The 16,799-nt window shown below is 50.0% G+C and overlaps 2 protein-coding genes across 2 annotated transcripts; one reads left to right on the top strand and one right to left on the bottom strand.

The window, feature by feature from the left end:
* The first annotated feature begins 182 nt into the window (after positions 1-182).
* PDIA3 (protein disulfide isomerase family A member 3) lies at positions 183-9,364 on the top strand. Its single transcript, XM_085301553.1, has 13 exons — positions 183-425; positions 553-631; positions 1,676-1,793; positions 2,242-2,349; positions 3,283-3,412; positions 4,027-4,143; positions 4,613-4,738; positions 5,306-5,488; positions 5,997-6,105; positions 6,945-7,073; positions 8,013-8,092; positions 8,600-8,657; positions 8,949-9,364. The coding sequence occupies exons 1-13, from the start codon at positions 259-261 to the stop codon at positions 9,066-9,068; spliced, it is 1,524 nt and encodes a 507-aa protein (XP_085157679.1). The 5' UTR covers positions 183-258; the 3' UTR covers positions 9,069-9,364.
* A 2,091-nt stretch (positions 9,365-11,455) lies between these two features.
* Positions 11,456-16,387, bottom strand: ELL3 (elongation factor for RNA polymerase II 3). The gene is given in 12 exon segments (XM_085301596.1): positions 11,456-11,733; positions 11,811-11,855; positions 11,932-12,103; positions 12,402-12,456; positions 13,010-13,127; positions 13,793-13,895; positions 14,087-14,241; positions 14,325-14,566; positions 15,009-15,187; positions 15,718-15,836; positions 16,141-16,182; positions 16,253-16,387. Coding segments are annotated over 12 exon segments (1,473 nt in total). The 3' UTR covers positions 11,456-11,625.
* Between the last annotated feature and the right edge of the window lie 412 nt (positions 16,388-16,799).

Below are 16,799 nucleotides of genomic sequence, written 5' to 3'. Positions count from 1 at the left end.
CGGGCCCGGGCAGAGCGGGCCCGAGGCCGGACCGCCCCCGGCGCCTGTGAGGGGCAGGGGAGGCGGTGCCACTCTCCGCCCCGCGGCACGTCGCATCAGCCCATTGGCCAGACCGCGTGTGACGCGCGGCACGACGACCAATGGGGAGCTGCCACACGGCGGATCCGGCTGGAGAGGCGGGACTTCCGGCCGTGCGGGCCCCCGGCGCCTGTTCAGCCGCCGCCGCCGCCGCCGAGGAGGGAGCGCCCGCCGCCCGCCATGTCCGTGCCTCGGCCGCTGCCCGCCGCGCTGCTCCCGCTCCTGCTCCTCGCCCTGCCGGCGCGGCTCGCGCGCGCCTCCGACGTGGTGGAGCTCAGCGATGCCGACTTCGAGAGCGGCCTGGCCGAGCGCCCGGGGCTGGTGCTCGTGGAGTTCTTCGCGCCCTGGTGAGGGCCAGGCCCGCCGCCGCGGGGGGGGCGGCATGGGGGGCGCCGAGCCGGGCCAGGGCGGGCGCGCGGGGGGCGCCGGGGCCGGGCCGGGCCGCGCGGCGCTCTGATCCCTCCGTCCTCCCAGGTGCGGGCACTGTAAGCGGCTGGCGCCCGAGTACGAGTCGGCAGCGACGAGGCTGAAGGGGATCGTTCCCCTCGTGAAGGTGAGCACTGGGCTGCCCCGGCTCGCCCGACGGGGCGCTGCTGCCAGGCGGTGCCTTACGGATAGGCTTTGGTTCTGTGGAAGTCTTGCTACTGCAGTCCCCTAACAACCTCTCTGATGAGCGCATCCGGTCTTCTCGTGGCTCTAAGAGCTTTGAGCAGCTTCGTGTCTTCGAAGACTTAGACACCAGGGAATGATCTGGAAACTGAGTCCAACAGGGACTGCTGTCCATTCACTTGGTGTACAGAGATTAATGAGGGTGTGTACCAGCATCTGAAAGAGGGCTTGCCCAAACTAGGCATGAAGAAGCCTCTTCTTTTAATGTGTAGTTTAGTATGGTTGTTAGTGCAGTACTATGTTCATTGTATTGTTTCTTGACTTCATAAAATAAGGGTTGATGTGAACAGGCTTTCTTTTCTGCCAGAAAACTCGTACAATTTTCTGAGGATGGGGTTTCCACCTCGAAAATGCCCTGGATTTTGGCACCATAGTCCCTGTGTTGACTGAGGTCAGCCATGGCAGGAACTTCAGGATTGATAAGGTCCTGAAAACAGTTATTTTCTGTAGAGTCTCTCATTAACTGTAAGAAATCTAGCCTTTTTAGTTTTTTTTTTTTTGTGTGTGTGTGTGTGTGTATGTGTTGTCTGGTCATATAGGCAGCTATTGATTTTTTTTTTTCCAGTATTTTCTCAAAGATTTTTCTGGCCATGTTATTACCTCCATCCAACTTTTTTTCCCCAGTAGTACAGCTATTGACTGTTCTATAATGTATGCTGTATAACAGATACATCTTGGACCACCTGCTTGGATGTGTTAGGCCTGGCTTTTGATCTTCTACATCTGGCTGTCAAATGCTTCTCAGACCCTTGTGCTTTGTGTGAAAGGAATCCAGCTCTGCTTAAGGACACCTCCTAATTTTTAAAGGCCTTTAGGCTTCATCTTTACATTATGTGATGATGTGGAGATGTGGGCAAGTGGCAGAGCTGTTGTCTTCAGTGTGTACGTAGAGTTAAGACACTGAGTAGCAATATTTCTTTTCCTTTAGGTTGACTGTACAGCAAACTCTAACACCTGTAACAAATACGGAGTCAGTGGCTACCCCACTCTGAAGATTTTTCGAGATGGTGAAGAGGCAGGAACCTATGATGGGCCCAGGACAGCAGGTAGAGGCTTGTTAATCTTTATACATCTAGCAATAGTGCTGAAGGAAAGTCCATATTTTGTATAATTGTTTGATATTAAATGTGTTGAGAGGTGAAAAGAAGGCTATCCTCCCCTCCTTCAATTCTGTGTTAGGAGAGCCCTCGATGCTTAGTGTCCCTTATAAAAGACACCTTTAAATATGAAAAGATCTACATTATCATTAAGCTATAGCATCCTTGATGGACTATTATTATTATTGTTATTATTATTATTTTGAAATTGCAGTCCTCAAACTCTCTTTTAGACTATTTCCTCTGTGAATTTGATGCTACCAGTACTTCAGTTCATACTGTGTTTCATGGGAGAGGGGTATAAACTCTGAAAAACAGCTTTTGTTTGGGGAAACTTGAAAAAGTCTTGTGGAATTTTGTATTGATTCCTTTAATAACTATGAACTTTTTTGTTAAGATGGGATTGTCAGTCACCTCAAGAAACAGGCAGGACCTGCTTCAGTGGCTCTCAGTTCCGTGGCTGACTTTGAGAAATTCATTGGTGACAAAGATGCTTCTGTAGTGGGTGAGTAGTGGCTCACTGCAGCGCTTAAGGTTCTGGTTACTTAGCTCTGGAAGATCTTGTGGAGATACACAGTGAAAGGAAAAGAGGCAGTATCATAAGCTGTGACAATGGGAACTGGAGCTGGATGTGATCAAAAAAGTTCTTCATAGTAAGAATGACAAAGCACTAGCGCACATGCACAGAGGGGTTTTGAAACCTTCAGTCTTGGAGGTCTTAAACTCAATTGGGCAAAGCTCTGAGCAACTTGGTCTTGCTTTGAAGCTGGTCCTGATTTGAATAGGAGGTTGGAATTGATGACCTATGTGGATTCCTTCCAAACTGATTTTTCTTCCCTGCCCTGTGGTTCTTTGACTGTCTTTCAGACTTCTTGTTGCTGTAGTATCCTTCATAAAGTTTGTTGCTGTTTTGGCTGACTAACAGATAGCTTCAAATTTCTAAAGTATACTAGGGTGATATATCAAGGTGTTAGGCTGTCAACATCATATAATTTAATCATGGCTTACACATGGTAACAGCAGCTTTCCTTTTTGTGAATTAGATGTAATCATGGAAATACAACTGCGTAGGTATTGATTGGCATTCCTAAACTTGCTATGTATCATTGGCTGTTGTTGCCACTGGTAGTGTCACATTTGGTTGCCTATGGAAATCTTTGTGCTCCGAAGACAACTGCTTCTTTTGCTGGGTGGGTGGATGTCAGCATGGATTGCTAAGCTAGGCAAACCCTTGAATAGCTAGCTCCCTCCTGGTGAAAGGGAAGGAATATAGGCATTAAAAATGAGAGAGAACCTGTCAGAAGAAGAGGGCCTGGGCATGCATTTGAGGAATTAACTTAAAAGGGATGTTTCTGTGTGTTACAAAGACAAATGGTATGAACTGCACAGTAACTGCTGCTGAGTCAGTTTCGGGTCACCATCTGTCTTTCTGCTGCAGGCTTCTTTGGAGATGTATCTGGTGATGCTTATTCAGAATTCATGAAAGCTGCCAACAGCCTAAGAGATAACTATCGTTTTGCACACACCAGTGAAGAACAACTGGTGCAGAAGTACGAGGAAGATGGAGAGTAAGTTGCTTAATATAAGTATTCCTTGCAGTTGAGACATTTGGAACAAATTCATGGATTTCACTTTGACTTACAAGCTGAGTTTACCTTCTGAACATAGCTTAAGGTATTCCCCAGCTACTGGTAATCTTTTCTCTCTCTTTGGAATTAAGGCAGTACAGCAAATGAAACTGTTTCTTCTTAAAAAATTGTTGTTGTAACCTTTAAAATTCCCTGAGTACCTCTGACTCAGTCAGTGTTCTTTGTCCTGGCTGTTTCTAGATGGTGGAACTGCATGGGGGATAACATCCCCCATCTGGTACAAGCTATTCCAGGCTTTGGAGGGTTAATAACAGGTGGGGAAATACCTGAACAAAGGTGACTTGCATCCCCATTACTCTATATGTTGTATGTGGTAGGGTTTTTTAAGTTTTCAATTGTTCAGTGCCACAGCCTATCTGAATAATGAAACAGAGTAAATACAGAACAGTAGCGCTGTCTGGACAAGCTCGTTGAATCTATGAACAGTGAGTTGTGGCAGACACTAGAGACTGAGTTCTTACCTTCTCTAACTGCCACTCCTTGGAAACTGAGGAATACTTTTAAATAACTTTATGATATTTGTTTCACCTCAGGGGTATAGTCTTATTCCGCCCTCCACGCCTGACAAACAAGTTTGAGGACAGCTCTGTGAAATACCCAGAAGACAAAATCACCAGTGGAAAGATCAAGAAATTTATCCAAGAGAACATGTGAGTGATGCATCACTGAACATATGATAGTGGCCTGAGTTGGATTCAGCCCTGTCAGAACTTAATTCTCTGTAACTTGCTTTACTGCCACTTCCTGCTTAGTCAATGTCCAGAAGATATGTCTTGCAAGCACCATCTCCCTTGGGGACCATCTTGTTTCTGGCATGGCTGTTGGAATTTACTCTAGATATCCTACCAGCCACACTTCTGTTTAAAATGTAGTGGACTTCCTGAGATGTATGTCAGCTTTGACCTGTTAGGTCTAAATGTGTTAACTGATGTTGTGGCTGGAGATGCAGATTTAACTTACCGTCACAGTATGTGAATGAACAAAGTTTCTTGCTGGCTACTGACATGTCAAGTTTTCCTTTGGGTAGGAAGCAGGATTATGCTGTATCAAACCTATTGCTGTCAGATGATAGGTTCTAGGCAGTGAGATTGAAGTTGCTAACACTTGTTTCATTTATAGCTTTGGTATCTGTCCACACATGACTGAAGACAACAAAGACTTGATCCAGGGGAAGGACCTGTTGGTAGCATACTATGATGTGGACTATGAGAAGAATGCAAAGGGTTCCAACTACTGGCGTAACAGGTAAAGAAGCACGTAAACAGTCTCCTACCTCTTTTCATGTGTTCCCTGTGTAAGTTTTGTTCTGTAGTTSAATTTTACATGTAAACAAAATGAGGAACCTTAATTCTCTTCTCCCTGGAAACTTTCAGCAGAGCTTCTAATCTGAACTACAGGGGTGGCTATTCTGTGCACAGCCCCAAGTATAGACCATGTTTATCCTTTGAAACCTCACTTGTTTGGTTTTGGATCTCTAGTTGTAGGATGCTACTCAAGACCTCAAACTTCCTTACCAAGGTGGCGTGAGGTCCTAGCCTTTGTATTCCCCAGTAGCTGAGACACTGGTGATTAAGCCAGCGGGGTGGAGCATGAATGCACACAGTACTTGCACAGGCTCCATTCAGAGCAGAAGAAAGTTTATTCCTCTGCTTGTCAGCAGCATTTCTATCGGACTTCCCTTTGCAGAACATATCACTTCTCACCAAGGAGTTCCTTATTCAGTGTTTGCTTCAATTTGAAAGGTGTTATATCATGCAGAAGATATTCTGTTCAGTATTCATGGGAATCATGGCTGTTTTTCCTTCTCCCCAGAGTTATGATGATTGCAAAGAAGTTCTTGGATGCTGGCCACAAACTGTCTTTTGCTGTTGCTAGTCGAAAAACCTTTGGCCATGAGCTTTCAGAGTTTGGTCTAGACAGCAGCACGGGTGAGGCTCCTGTTGTTGCCATCAAAACAGTCAAAGGAGAGAAATACGTCATGCAGGAGGAATTTTCGTAAGTTGTTGAACTTAGCAGTGTTGTCTCTCACTTGATAGGCTTTGGTCTGTGACAAGCTCATGCTTCATTAGCCTGAAAGAAACTGGAAAGCTGGATATTCCTGTAGGAAAAAGACTGGGTCAAAATGTCTCCTACTTGTCAGGTCTACTTTACTGCTCTGTAGAGAACTTGCAGCCCCATCTATCGTTAATGCAAAGGTAGAGAATTTAATTAAAGATATATTTAAATGTTTAGAAAATACGTTAAAGGTACAGGTGGGAAAAGCTGTACCTTTCTTCAGGGTGGGGCTGGAAGGCCTAAAATCTAGAAAGGGGTGTGCATCCTGTCAAGACCCTGACAATGTCTGTTGCGTTTGTCCCAGGGTCTTCTAAGCCAGCCCCAGACTGGTGCTCTCAGGTATAGAACATCTGTTCTGTGGGTGGAAGGACCTTAAATCAGCCTTGAAAAATATCCTCTCTCATCCTGTATGTGTCATGATGGCTATATAATGTCACTTTACTTTCAGCCGTGATGGGAAGGCTCTGGAGAGATTCTTGCAAGATTACTTTGATGGAAACTTGAAGAAATACCTGAAATCAGAGCCCATCCCTGAAAGCAATGATGGGCCTGTGAAGGTGAGTGCCCCTGTGTCTAGGTACCAGCAGCAGCACCTACTAGTGGATGAAGGACACTGTCCAGCAGCAGCTTCTAGTCATATGGTGGTACTGTGATTGCTCTGTTGGGGTATCTTGAGGAAACCGGTGCTGTGATACACAGGAGGAGAACTCATTCCCTTCGTATTGCAGTTGTCTGAGCCAAGGGAGAAATGCAGCTTGCAGTTCTGATTTCAGATGTTCTCTTGGCATAGTAACTGCTGCTTAGGCATGCTACTGCTATGCCGTAGAAGTAACAGAGGCCTACTGCATTGACTTTTGCTCCTTCATAGCATGACTTTCAATGTCATTTCAATGACATGGTCATAATGTTATGTGTTATTTCTAAAAAGAATTATCACCCTTACAGGGGAGGTACAAATCTTACTTCTTATCCATCCTAGTAAATTCTGAGCTGAATGAAAGTATTCTCATGTCATGGATTTATAAGGGTCTGATAAGAGTGGAAGCCACTGCTTGTTTATGTGGATGAAAATACACTCAGCCAGTCCAGCAAAAATGATTCCTTAGTATGGAATTTGTTGGGATTACAAAAAAAAAAACCCTCTTTTTCCCTAAACCTCACTTGTACGTAGTATCTGCATCTTATGATAAGTTTTTGTCTGTAAATAGAGCATATTATAGCTTGGTGAAGGGCTATTTAGTTATGTTGATGCTTATTATATAGGTGTGGTTTGAATATTACTACTTGCTCTGGGAGGGCCAGCCTTTCTTGGGCAGAGTGTGTGGATCATGTCATGTTTTGACCTCCTGCTGTTGACCTTACAAAACTCTTAACTTGTATGATTGAATACTATCAGGTGGTAGTTGCTGAGAACTTTGATGAAATTGTTAATGCGGAAGACAAAGACGTACTGATAGAGTTCTATGCACCCTGGTGTGGCCACTGCAAGAATCTGGAGCCCAAATATAAAGAACTTGGGGAGAAGGTAAGTCCAGGACTCCTCCAAAGACAAAGTCAAATCTTGCAGCACTAAACAATCCTGCAGGTTTTGTCTATCTAGCCTATAATATAAGGTAGCATAACTGTGCCTTTTGTACTCTGAGGTTTGGCAGCATCTGGGTGTCTCCTGTGAAGCTAGAAATGCATTATATCAGGATCTGGAGCATGATAATGAACTCATTTGTAGGTTTAGGCTGCTTCATTTGCTGTGGCACATAAGACCAGTTACTCTGGGAATATTTAAGTGGGAAAATTTGCTTTTGGGTTGTTTCCCTCTGCATAATTAGTCTCCTGTTCAGTCGAGAATAACACTACCTTGCAAATTATAACTCTGTGGACAAATGGAATAGCTTCTTTTGAAACAGTCATGTAACTACTACTTAATACTTCCCTCTGCTCTTACAAGCTTGTGAGGAACATCTGTTGAGGATACTAGAGTACTTTGCTAGGTTCAGTCCCAATTTGTCAGCCCTGCACACTGTTACAGTCCTTGTTAGCCTGGAACAAGTGCCTGATACTATTAAATCCTGATCTAATGCTGACATAAATTTCTTCACAAATCTGACCAGTGTTTCTCTCTTAGGCTGTCAGGCATCCTTCCTACTTGAGCACTGTTTCTCCTCACAGTTCACTTTTAAAAAGATCGGAAGAAAGCAGTTGCTCTGGGCTCCGTGTTTTCCAGGAGTTATGCCAGACTAATGCAGCAGGTAACATTAGGTGATGTATGCTGCATATACCTGACTGAAGGAAGACTCTACGCTGTGCCCCTCTTTACACAGAAAACAACTGCTCAGAAGATAGTCACTTGCCTTTCTGTATTTAGTATGTGCTGTCCTTTGTCGTAGCTGTTTTAGAAGGTGCTGATAGATCCAAACCTTGCATAACTACATTGAATTGGTTACTAATATGCTCTTTCCACCAACAGCTCAGCAAAGACCCCAACATTGTCATTGCCAAAATGGATGCTACAGCCAATGATGTGCCTTCTCCATATGAGGTTAGAGGGTAAGTGTTACTGTTGGTATATTGCTATTTTAGTAGAAGGGTCCAGGCTTCTGGCATGCTATTGCTGGATATTGATGTGTGAAGAAATCTAGTCAATCAAATGACTTCCATCTGCCTGGCTTCCTTGGGGTTCTAGTCTCCTGGCCTTGTCTAAAGGCCTGTTTTGCTGACAGCTTCCTCTGTGATTCTTTTGAATCTGCTGTGATGCTGTTCTTGGTGTAAAAATGTCATTGGGCTCACTTTCCTGAAAACAGTTAAGCTGGCAAACCTGGACCTAGTTGAACTCGGCCAACTCTGCCAACTCTGCAAACAGGGCCAGCTTCTGGAGGCCCTACCTACCAGCTGAGGGTTGGTGTGCCAGAGCTCCTTAAACTGTTACCGTGTTACATCAGAGTACCGTAGGGTGCAAGTCCCCTTGGTGAGAGCTAGTGTGATGTTTTTTCTGAAAGGGCAAAGCCTAAAGAAAACTAATCACACTAGGAACTGAGATGTCTCTTCTCTCCCCAGCTTCCCCACCATCTACTTTGCTCCAGCTGGCCACAAACAGAGTCCAAAGAAGTATGAGGTGAGTATTGTTCTGCTTTTGGAGCTTGGGGATTTGTGTAGAGATTAGGCAGAATCCAGGTGTCCAAACAATGTTGAGTCTCTAGAGCTGCCAATTGCACTCTAGCCCTGTTGCCCTGGGAACGCACCTGGTGATACCTGCTGGGAATGTTCTGCTGCATGCTGCAAACCCAAGGGGGGAGAGCTCTGCTTCCAGTTGCTTTGGTCTTCTGCTTGGCACCTGAACTCTCCTTCTAGCAAAGAAGTCCTTAAGGACTACAAGCACTGCCTTATCTATTTGTGCTTTCTACAGGGTGGCAGAGAAGTGAGTGACTTCATTAGCTACTTGAAGCGGGAGGCAACCAATACCCCTGTGCTGCAGGAGGAGGATAAAACCAAGAAATCCAAGAAGAAGGCAAAGGAGGATTTGTAAAGTACCCACTCACCATCTTGTCAGGATGAGCTCTGTGTGAATTGGGGGAGCACTGGGCAGCCTGGGGTCAAATCTGGGTTGTGGAGAGCCAGTGACCAATGCCATGTGGGCTGGAGGGACCCAGCTGCTGTATCTAGTTCTGTTTAATTCCCTGCCGTCTCTTAGCTGCACTGTTGTGGGGCTCCCCAGACTGGTTTGTTTTGTGGTTTGGGAGGGGGTGGGGGGCAGGGTTATTTTCTAATTTTTTTTTGTACATCTGGAGAAGTGAAACAATAAAATGACCCCCTTAAACCCAAGTTTCTCTGTTCTGTGGAGACTTCTCAAAGCCAAGATACTACTGCATGTAGGCAAAAACTTTTACTGTGAATCTAGTTTAATGAACCTTTAGAAGGCTTTGTCTTCTAGATTAAAATCAGCCTACTTTTTTTTTCTCTTTTGCTTGGTTAATGAGAGTCATTCCAGAGTGCAGTGGCAGCAAATGCCTGTGTGCTGTGCTTTGGGTGCTGCAGTGACACAGGCTTGGGGCACAAGGAATCTATTCACAAATACTTCTGTTGTCTGTGTTCTGCTTGATGGGGTAGTAATGCTGCTTCAGCAAACTTGGAGGTATGTAGCACTTAATGTGACTGTTGAGTATACACAAATTTCAGGTATACAGAGCAGCCTAGTGGTAGAGCTTGCTCAGCAGCATATAAATGGCAATTAATCAGCTTTTCAGCTGGTGTAAAAGTAATAACATGTATGAGAGAAGCACTAGTAACTGCATATTCTTCCAAAACAGATATGACCGCCTCTGAATGAGTTTTTTGCAGCCAGCAGACTTCTCTGGCAAAGATCCTTGTCTGTGACTCTTGTGTGGCTGCGGCAGTTAAAACCTATTAATTTTAAAGTCGTTATTTCTCTTGAAATAGTGGCAGTAGAAAACCACCCTGTAGTAGTGGCTTTCAAATCCTCCTTTTGGAGGAGAGGAATATGTTACTGTGCTGCAGTCTGATTGTGTAGGCTGTGATTGATGGGCTCAGGCAGTCCTTTGTTTTTTGGATTAGAATGTGCTGGCAGGGTAAAAGTTGGAATTGATACTATGGATGAACTGAGATGAGCTGTTGCACTTGACCTTTGTGTCTGTCAGACTGCATGTGAGTTAAGTGAGAGATTGGTAGGCTCATAACACAGTGTTGCAGCAGTAACCATGGTGAGAGCCAGTGCTTGCTTTCTCTGTGGATTCCTCCCCCATACTTCCAAAGGGCTGTGTACTGGTTGTTATTACTGCTCAAACTTTCTGGGTATAGCAGATCACACAACACTCAACGTGGTCCTATGTCTACAGCAGCTATGTAGAATCAGTTTTTGAAGTACAAGAACTCTTCCAGCTACATCTTTCTATGCTCATGGTTCTGATTTGACAGCTGTTCTGTGTCACAGAGCAAATGTTAAGGTACTGGGTGACAGAGAAGGATGACATTCAGTGATCCTAGAGCAAAGTCTGAGTTGCTTACATGTCAAGCTGACAGAATCCCTGCAGCAGGCTGCAGAGCTGATGCAAGGAACGGGGAAGTGCAGCAGGCCCCTGTTTTTGACTGCTGATAACTAACTTGTATAAAACTGGAGTACTATTTCCTTAATGGGGAAACTACCACCCTGGGCCAGGTAAGGGAAAGCTTTTCTCTAATGCTTACCTTGTTCCAAAGTCTGACTCTTCAGAACTGATGGTAGCTGGGCACTAAGCTTGACTTAGGTTTTTCAAATGGTATGACTGAGARCCACTCCTGATAAGCATCAATGTCTGTTTGCAGGCCAGCAGCAGTGAAGCAACCTCAGCATTGTTGGGTGTTCCCTAGCAAGAGGGGTAAGGAGGATGTGAGAAAGGTATTGTGCTATGGCTAGGAGAGCAAAAGTAGTGGTGCTTTCCCAGATGTACAATATTGCACGCAGCAGCTAAACTGAAGCTAATGAGTTTCATGAGGAGAAACAGAATTCTAAGGAAGACTTTATTCACAGATAACTCAGCAGGACATGTCATCAGACCTACTAATGTGATTGACAAGGGCCTTGCTTTGGCTTCCATTTTGCTAAGAGCAAACTGCTTTAGCAGTCAGCAGTGAAAGCTACCTCTGTTTAATGCTGCTTCCTGGCTCAATCCCACCAGAAGGTAGTTGCCACCCAAAGAATTGTCTAAGTGGCAGAGGCCTGCTTGGGTTGGCACAGACCTCAGAAAAGGGCCTTTGAGCACCTTTTGCAACCTTTCCTCTGTCCCAGGCAGAATGGCTGGGCAGCCAGTGCTGCAGTCTTCTCCTGCAGGGAGTAGCAAACCAGTTTGCAACAGGTCACCCAGAGCGGCATGCAGCTGAAAAACTTGCTTCTAATAGCAACTAGGCAGCTGTCCTGTGCGATAGCCACATAGGGACTGTTAGGCACTAGGGGAAGCACTGGCAATATTGTGTTAGCGCTCAATCCAACCTTTAACCTAATGCACTTTCTCTGTGTGCTTCTACATTCCAGCATGGGCATGAGTCTTAAAGCTTGGAGGGGGAAAGGAATGAGTTCTGCAGCAGCTTGCTTAGAAGTTCCTGCTTCCTTCAAATTGTAGGATCAGGTTTTTGATGTGAGACAGCTTCTGGTGAAGGTACTCACAGCGACATTTCTCCTGCTGGTAGCTGGGATAAGTCTGGGAGGAAGGGGAAAAATAAAAGTGTAGGTCAGCTCCTGGAGTGAGCCAAGTCCCTAGCGTGCATCCAGCCTTACCTTCTTGAAGTGGTTGTATTCATGCAAAATTGTAGCTTCAAGTGCCTGAAACCCAAGAGAAGCAGATGAACAGAATTGGAGGGGAGCTGTACTGCTCATGCCCCTGGTCTTCCACACTTGCCTTGCGTTCTTCTGTTCCTTGTTTCAGAGACTTCATTTTGGCTCCCAGTTGAATGAATTTCTGGCTCACGTTACCGATACGAGCATGCAGGTAGCGGTACTCTGTGTAGTCTGCACTAAATGCTGCCTCATAGGCTCTGCACTGTTCCACTGAGCAGATGATACGATATTTTCTGCCACAACCAGGAGAAAGAGCTTATTCTTCCTGTGACTATGAGACCACTGCAACAGGGAAGAGCCTTTGCTCTTGGCAGGGGAGAGGGCTGATAGCGCTATGTAGTGTCCAGCAAAGAACAGAGTGCTGTGACCCTGGTACCTACCCGCTGAGTCTGGGGCCTGGCTTGCAGCCCTTTCTGCTGCTAATGCTGCTGTTAGACAGGCCGCTTGGTCTCTGTGAAATGCTGTGGGGCTGGTTCTAAATTATTCTAAGCAAAGGAGCTTTGGAGCAGCGACTGTCCAAGCTTCACTTACCGCAAGTAATCTGGGATCTCTGCTGAGGATGAGCTGCTAGCCTGTGACCTGGCATCTGGCAAGGAGCAGAAGATCACAAGAATTAAAACTTCCCTAGACCCATCTCTTCCTCCTAGCCAGAACCTGCCTTGCTCCTGTGTATCCTGCAAGCCTGAGAAGACCTGTTTCTTGCAAGCCAAGCTTGTAGTCACACAGCTCTGGCAGATACGGAGCCCTGTGTCCCACAGGGGAGTTCAGAGGCCTTCTGAGAAGGCCTAGGGGATCCTACTGAATGGCTGCCCTGAGATCTCTGGGGACAGAGATCTGGGTAAGGGCTGTGTTTTAACCTCACCTGCTCAGACCCTTGAAGAGCTCTCCAGTCAACAGTGCAGCTAAAGGAGAGACAATACCAAGCCATAAGGCTGGGCAATAACCCAGAGTTGCACCTTACTGGTCCTTGTTTTGGCCTGCGGAGTCAAAACCTCTCCGCTTACCAGCAGTCCTGTTTTGGGTCACCTGCTCCCTACTGAGACACCCTGGGATCTGGCTAGCTTCTGCTTTGCAGGCAGGCTTGAACCCACATGCCCTGGGGTTCTGTCTGTGGCCATTCTGCCTAGACACCTGCTCACCTCTAGGTGCAGGGAGGTGCTGCTCCAGGTGCAGGTCTTGTTGCCAGTCACCATCTGCTTCCTCTGTGCTTGCTTCCTCTGTGCTCGCTTCTCTCTCTGAGCTTTGCAGTTCATCAGCCTGGTGGCCCAGGGGCAGAGGCCCAGCTTGCTGCTGGCCCTGTGCTCCCAGCTGCTCCATGCTGGTCACCTGCAGGCTTCTGTGCCACTCTTGCAAGCCAGAGGCAGACTCCAGGGCTTGGGACCTCTTGCTGCCTCTTGCATCTGAGAAATTCAGCAGTGCCAGGCACTTCTGAAATACAAATCAGCTTTGCCTCAGGGCTTGTCCTGGACCCCTGCCCCAAGCCTCTGTACCCAGCAGCTTTAGTCTGCCTAGCCCAGAGCTGCTGCATTCCTTGCTCCACATCAAAGTCATGCCCTGTCATTGGATTGTGTTGATGGGTGAGGGAAGCAACAGCAAGGCCAACCCCCTCCACACCCTCTGGTGGCTCTTCTGTTCCCCAAACAGGGACTAGCTGGGAACTTGGGCAGCTCCACACCTAGCTGTGATCCCTTGCTGCATGCTGCAGAGGGTGGACTCGACAGCAGGCGGGCGCAGAGTCCAGGGCCCTGGAGCTGCTGAGCTTCAGTGGGAGGCACTGGGCTTTGTCAGGGAGAAGGTGCAGAGAGGAAGAAGCCTGATGCCTTCAGGAAGCAGCCACACTGAACTAGGTACACTCTCCCTGTGTACACAACTGGGAGCTTTCTGCTGTATGCACCTTGCTGTATGCACCTACAAACACTTACCACCCCTAGATGGTTTCTCTCGGCACCTTGAGGGGACCAGCCATCTGGAGACTGCTGCAGAGGCACCAAAGAGGACCAGGCCAAGGGTACATCGGGCTGGTCCCTGGAGCATGAGAGAGGGACATGACCAGAGGCCAAGACTAGGGAAAGCATCTTTGAACACTCAGTGCCAGGGCAGTGGGGAGATGGTTCTGATCCTGCCTAAAGGGAGCTCAGCACCTGGCGGTAAATGCAACCTGCCATTGGCTGGACCCCAGGGCTGAGCATGCACATCCATTCACCCACTCCCTTCACAGCTGTATGCCCCAGATGCCCCAGCTCCACCTGTGCTGCAGCAGGGCAACCTGCTTCCGCTCCTGGGCCGTGTACCCGGGCCAGTCCTCCCGCACCCAGCTTGCCAGTCCCTCCTTTAGGCGGTAGCAGCGCTCAGTGGGATCCAGCTCTGCGACCTGCATGAGGAGAGCAGCAGGGTCAGAGTTAAGTGCTGCAGTACCTGTGCACAGGAGAGCACCCTGCACCAGCACACACTCACCTCCTCCAGGGCAGCCAGCAGCCATCCGCAGTCCAGCCTGCCCACCTGCATGCCCTGCAGCCGCTGCACGAGCTCGTGCTTGTGATGAGGTCGCAGAGCCAGGAGTTGAACCAAGCTTTGAACAGAAGCCCTAGGGCTGGTTGTTGTGGGCCTGTGCTTCTTGCTCTCTGGGATGTGGCAAACAGAGCCCTTCCCCAGCAGGCGGTTCTCACCTGCCTTCTTCAGAGCTGCAATGCCTTTGTCTGCACATAGGTTGAGACAGAAGTGTCTATATCTAGGGGGAACCACAGCAGGAGTCTACTTTCCTCCACCACCACAGCCCATCCCTCCTGGCATGCAACCTCCCCCACACTTGTGCTCCCATTCTCCTGCAGCTGCCCCTCTATGGCTGGTGGGACAATGACACTTTGTCAGCTCTCCCAGTGCTGCAGGTGTCTCCTGTCCACTGGCATGGCTGCTTCCCCCCAACACGTATGAAGCTGCCACCCTGGCCACAGCAAGCAGTTGTGCTCACATCTCAGGGCTGGCAGCACTGCTCTTCCAGGGGAGCTGCTGATATCAAGGGCCCTGCAACCATCAAGCCCCAGTGATCTCTGTCAGTATGCCAGCATGTGTCCTCAGTGTGACATGTCCCAGCACTGCCGCGGCTTGGGAGGGAGCGGGTGGCTCAGCACCCAGTGTCACTCAGGCCAGTGCCACCTGCAGCACCCCACTAACCCAAGTTGAGCTCAACAGCTGCTTGGCTCCAGGATTCCTTAGGCTGGGACATGCGTTCCTGCAGCACTGGGTAGCTGCTCTCGAAGGCACAGACTGTGATTTTCTCCTGGATGCTGCCCATGCTGTCCAGCCGGCTCTGACCTAGCCTGGGAGCAGAGAACACCTCCTGACAGCTGAGCCCAGCCCTGCTCCCCTTGGCCCCTGTGGTGCCTAGAGAGGATCCCAGCTAGTGAGAGAGGAGGGAGTCTGTCCCCGAACTGTCTCTAAAGGCCCTGTCTCCAGTGCTGCTACTGCCTTCAAATGTGCCCCAGAGCACTGGGTTCCCTACAGCAGCTGTGGGCTGAGAAGGCAGTGAGCTGCTTGAACTGCTCTGAGCTCACTGGGCTGCCTGGTCTGGTCCACTGGGGACAGTGAGCAAAGCCGGGGGGGACCCCCCTGGGATTTGAGCAGAGATCAGCCCAGGCAGCCCAGGCCAGCACCCAGCAGCTGTTTACACCTGCAGCACCATCAGCACGAGCAGGGCTGGGGCTGAGATGATGCCATTGGCTTGGCAGCACAGAGCCTGGTGGCACCCAGGGAGGGCAGGAAGGGGGCTGCTCCCGGTGGGGCATGGGCAGAGCAGTCCTGCAGCTCCTTTGCAACACTTAATGATCCAAAACGTCTGCGGTAGGCTCACCTGGGTGCAGCCAGCCGTGCGCACTCAAAGCTGGCCTGCGGCTCATCCCTGCTGTAGCGTGAGAGGAAGAAGGCGAAGAGCCGTGGGGGCTCCCCGGAGGCGCCGGGCACCGTCAGGCACTGCCGTCAGGGGACGGGCCGTCAGGGTGCCCGCCCCGTCGTGCTGGCAGGGACCCTGCCGGGAATTGCACCTGGCGCCTCCCCTTCCCCCGGGGATCAGCGGCTCCCGGCGCGGAAGGAGCATCCGGGACGCGGGACCTCGCTCGCAGCCGGGTGCCCAGTGCCCCCCGTTGTAGCCCTGGTCTCTGCCCCACTCGCCTCACGGCTGCCTTGGTCCCCTCCAGCCCCCGCCGCTGTCCCAGTGCCCGTGGCTGCCTCGGGGTCCGCGATCGCCCTGGCCCCACCGCTGCCCGGCCCCACTTACCCCCTGGCTGCCCTGGAAGGCGATCGCGGGCCCCGGCGCCCCCTGCAACAACAGACCCGGGTGAGTCCCGCTTGCGTCCGGCTCCCGCCACCCCCGACCGTCCCGGTCCCACCTGCCGCCGCTCGCAGCCCCGCAGCGCCCGCGCCGCCGCCGCCGAGAGCCTCACGTGCAGGAGGCTGAGCCGCGGGCCCCGCGCGCAGCCCCGGTACCGGAGCCGCCCGCGCAGCTCCGTCTGCGCCCGCCGCATGGCTCCGAGTGCGGGCGCCGGGGCGGCGCCGGGCTGGGAGACACCGAGGAGGTAGCGGAGGGGGGAGGACACTGGGGCGGTACCAGGGCGGCACCGGGGCTAGGTGACACCGGGGAGGTACCGGGGGGACACTAGGGCGGTACCCGGGCCAGGCGACATCAGGGCGGTACCAGGGCGTCACCGGGGCTGGGTGACACAGGGCGGCGCCGGAGCGAGGTGTGGGGCCCGGTGCCGCGCGCGGGGCGCCGGTGCCGCACGGCGGCGGCCGGGGACCCGCCGCGGCAGCCCTCGGGCTGAGCCGGCTATTTTTGCCGCAGGCTCGCAAAGCCCCTGCCGTCACCGCTAATCCCCTTAGCAGCTTCCCGGCGTTAGGTAACGGGCGCGCGGGATGCGCGCGGCGGCGCCCCCGGCC

Source organism: Rhea americana, unplaced genomic scaffold (genome assembly GCF_003343005.1).
Source record: "Rhea americana isolate MKP2758 unplaced genomic scaffold, rheAme1 scaffold_178, whole genome shotgun sequence".
NCBI lineage: Eukaryota > Metazoa > Chordata > Aves > Rheiformes > Rheidae > Rhea > Rhea americana.
This window is presented reverse-complemented; position numbering and strand designations above follow the sequence as displayed.

Bases quoted from the DNA above. Each gene is read 5' to 3' on its own strand.
- PDIA3 (XM_085301553.1), top strand. From the start codon at position 259: ATGTCCGTGCCTCGGCCGCTGCCCGCCGCGCTGCTCCCGCTCCTGCTC. The intron at 4,739-5,305 runs GTAAAGAAGCAC...CCTTCTCCCCAG, and splicing joins TCCAACTACTGGCGTAACAG to AGTTATGATGATTGCAAAGA. The intron at 5,489-5,996 runs GTAAGTTGTTGA...CTTTACTTTCAG, and splicing joins GTCATGCAGGAGGAATTTTC to CCGTGATGGGAAGGCTCTGG.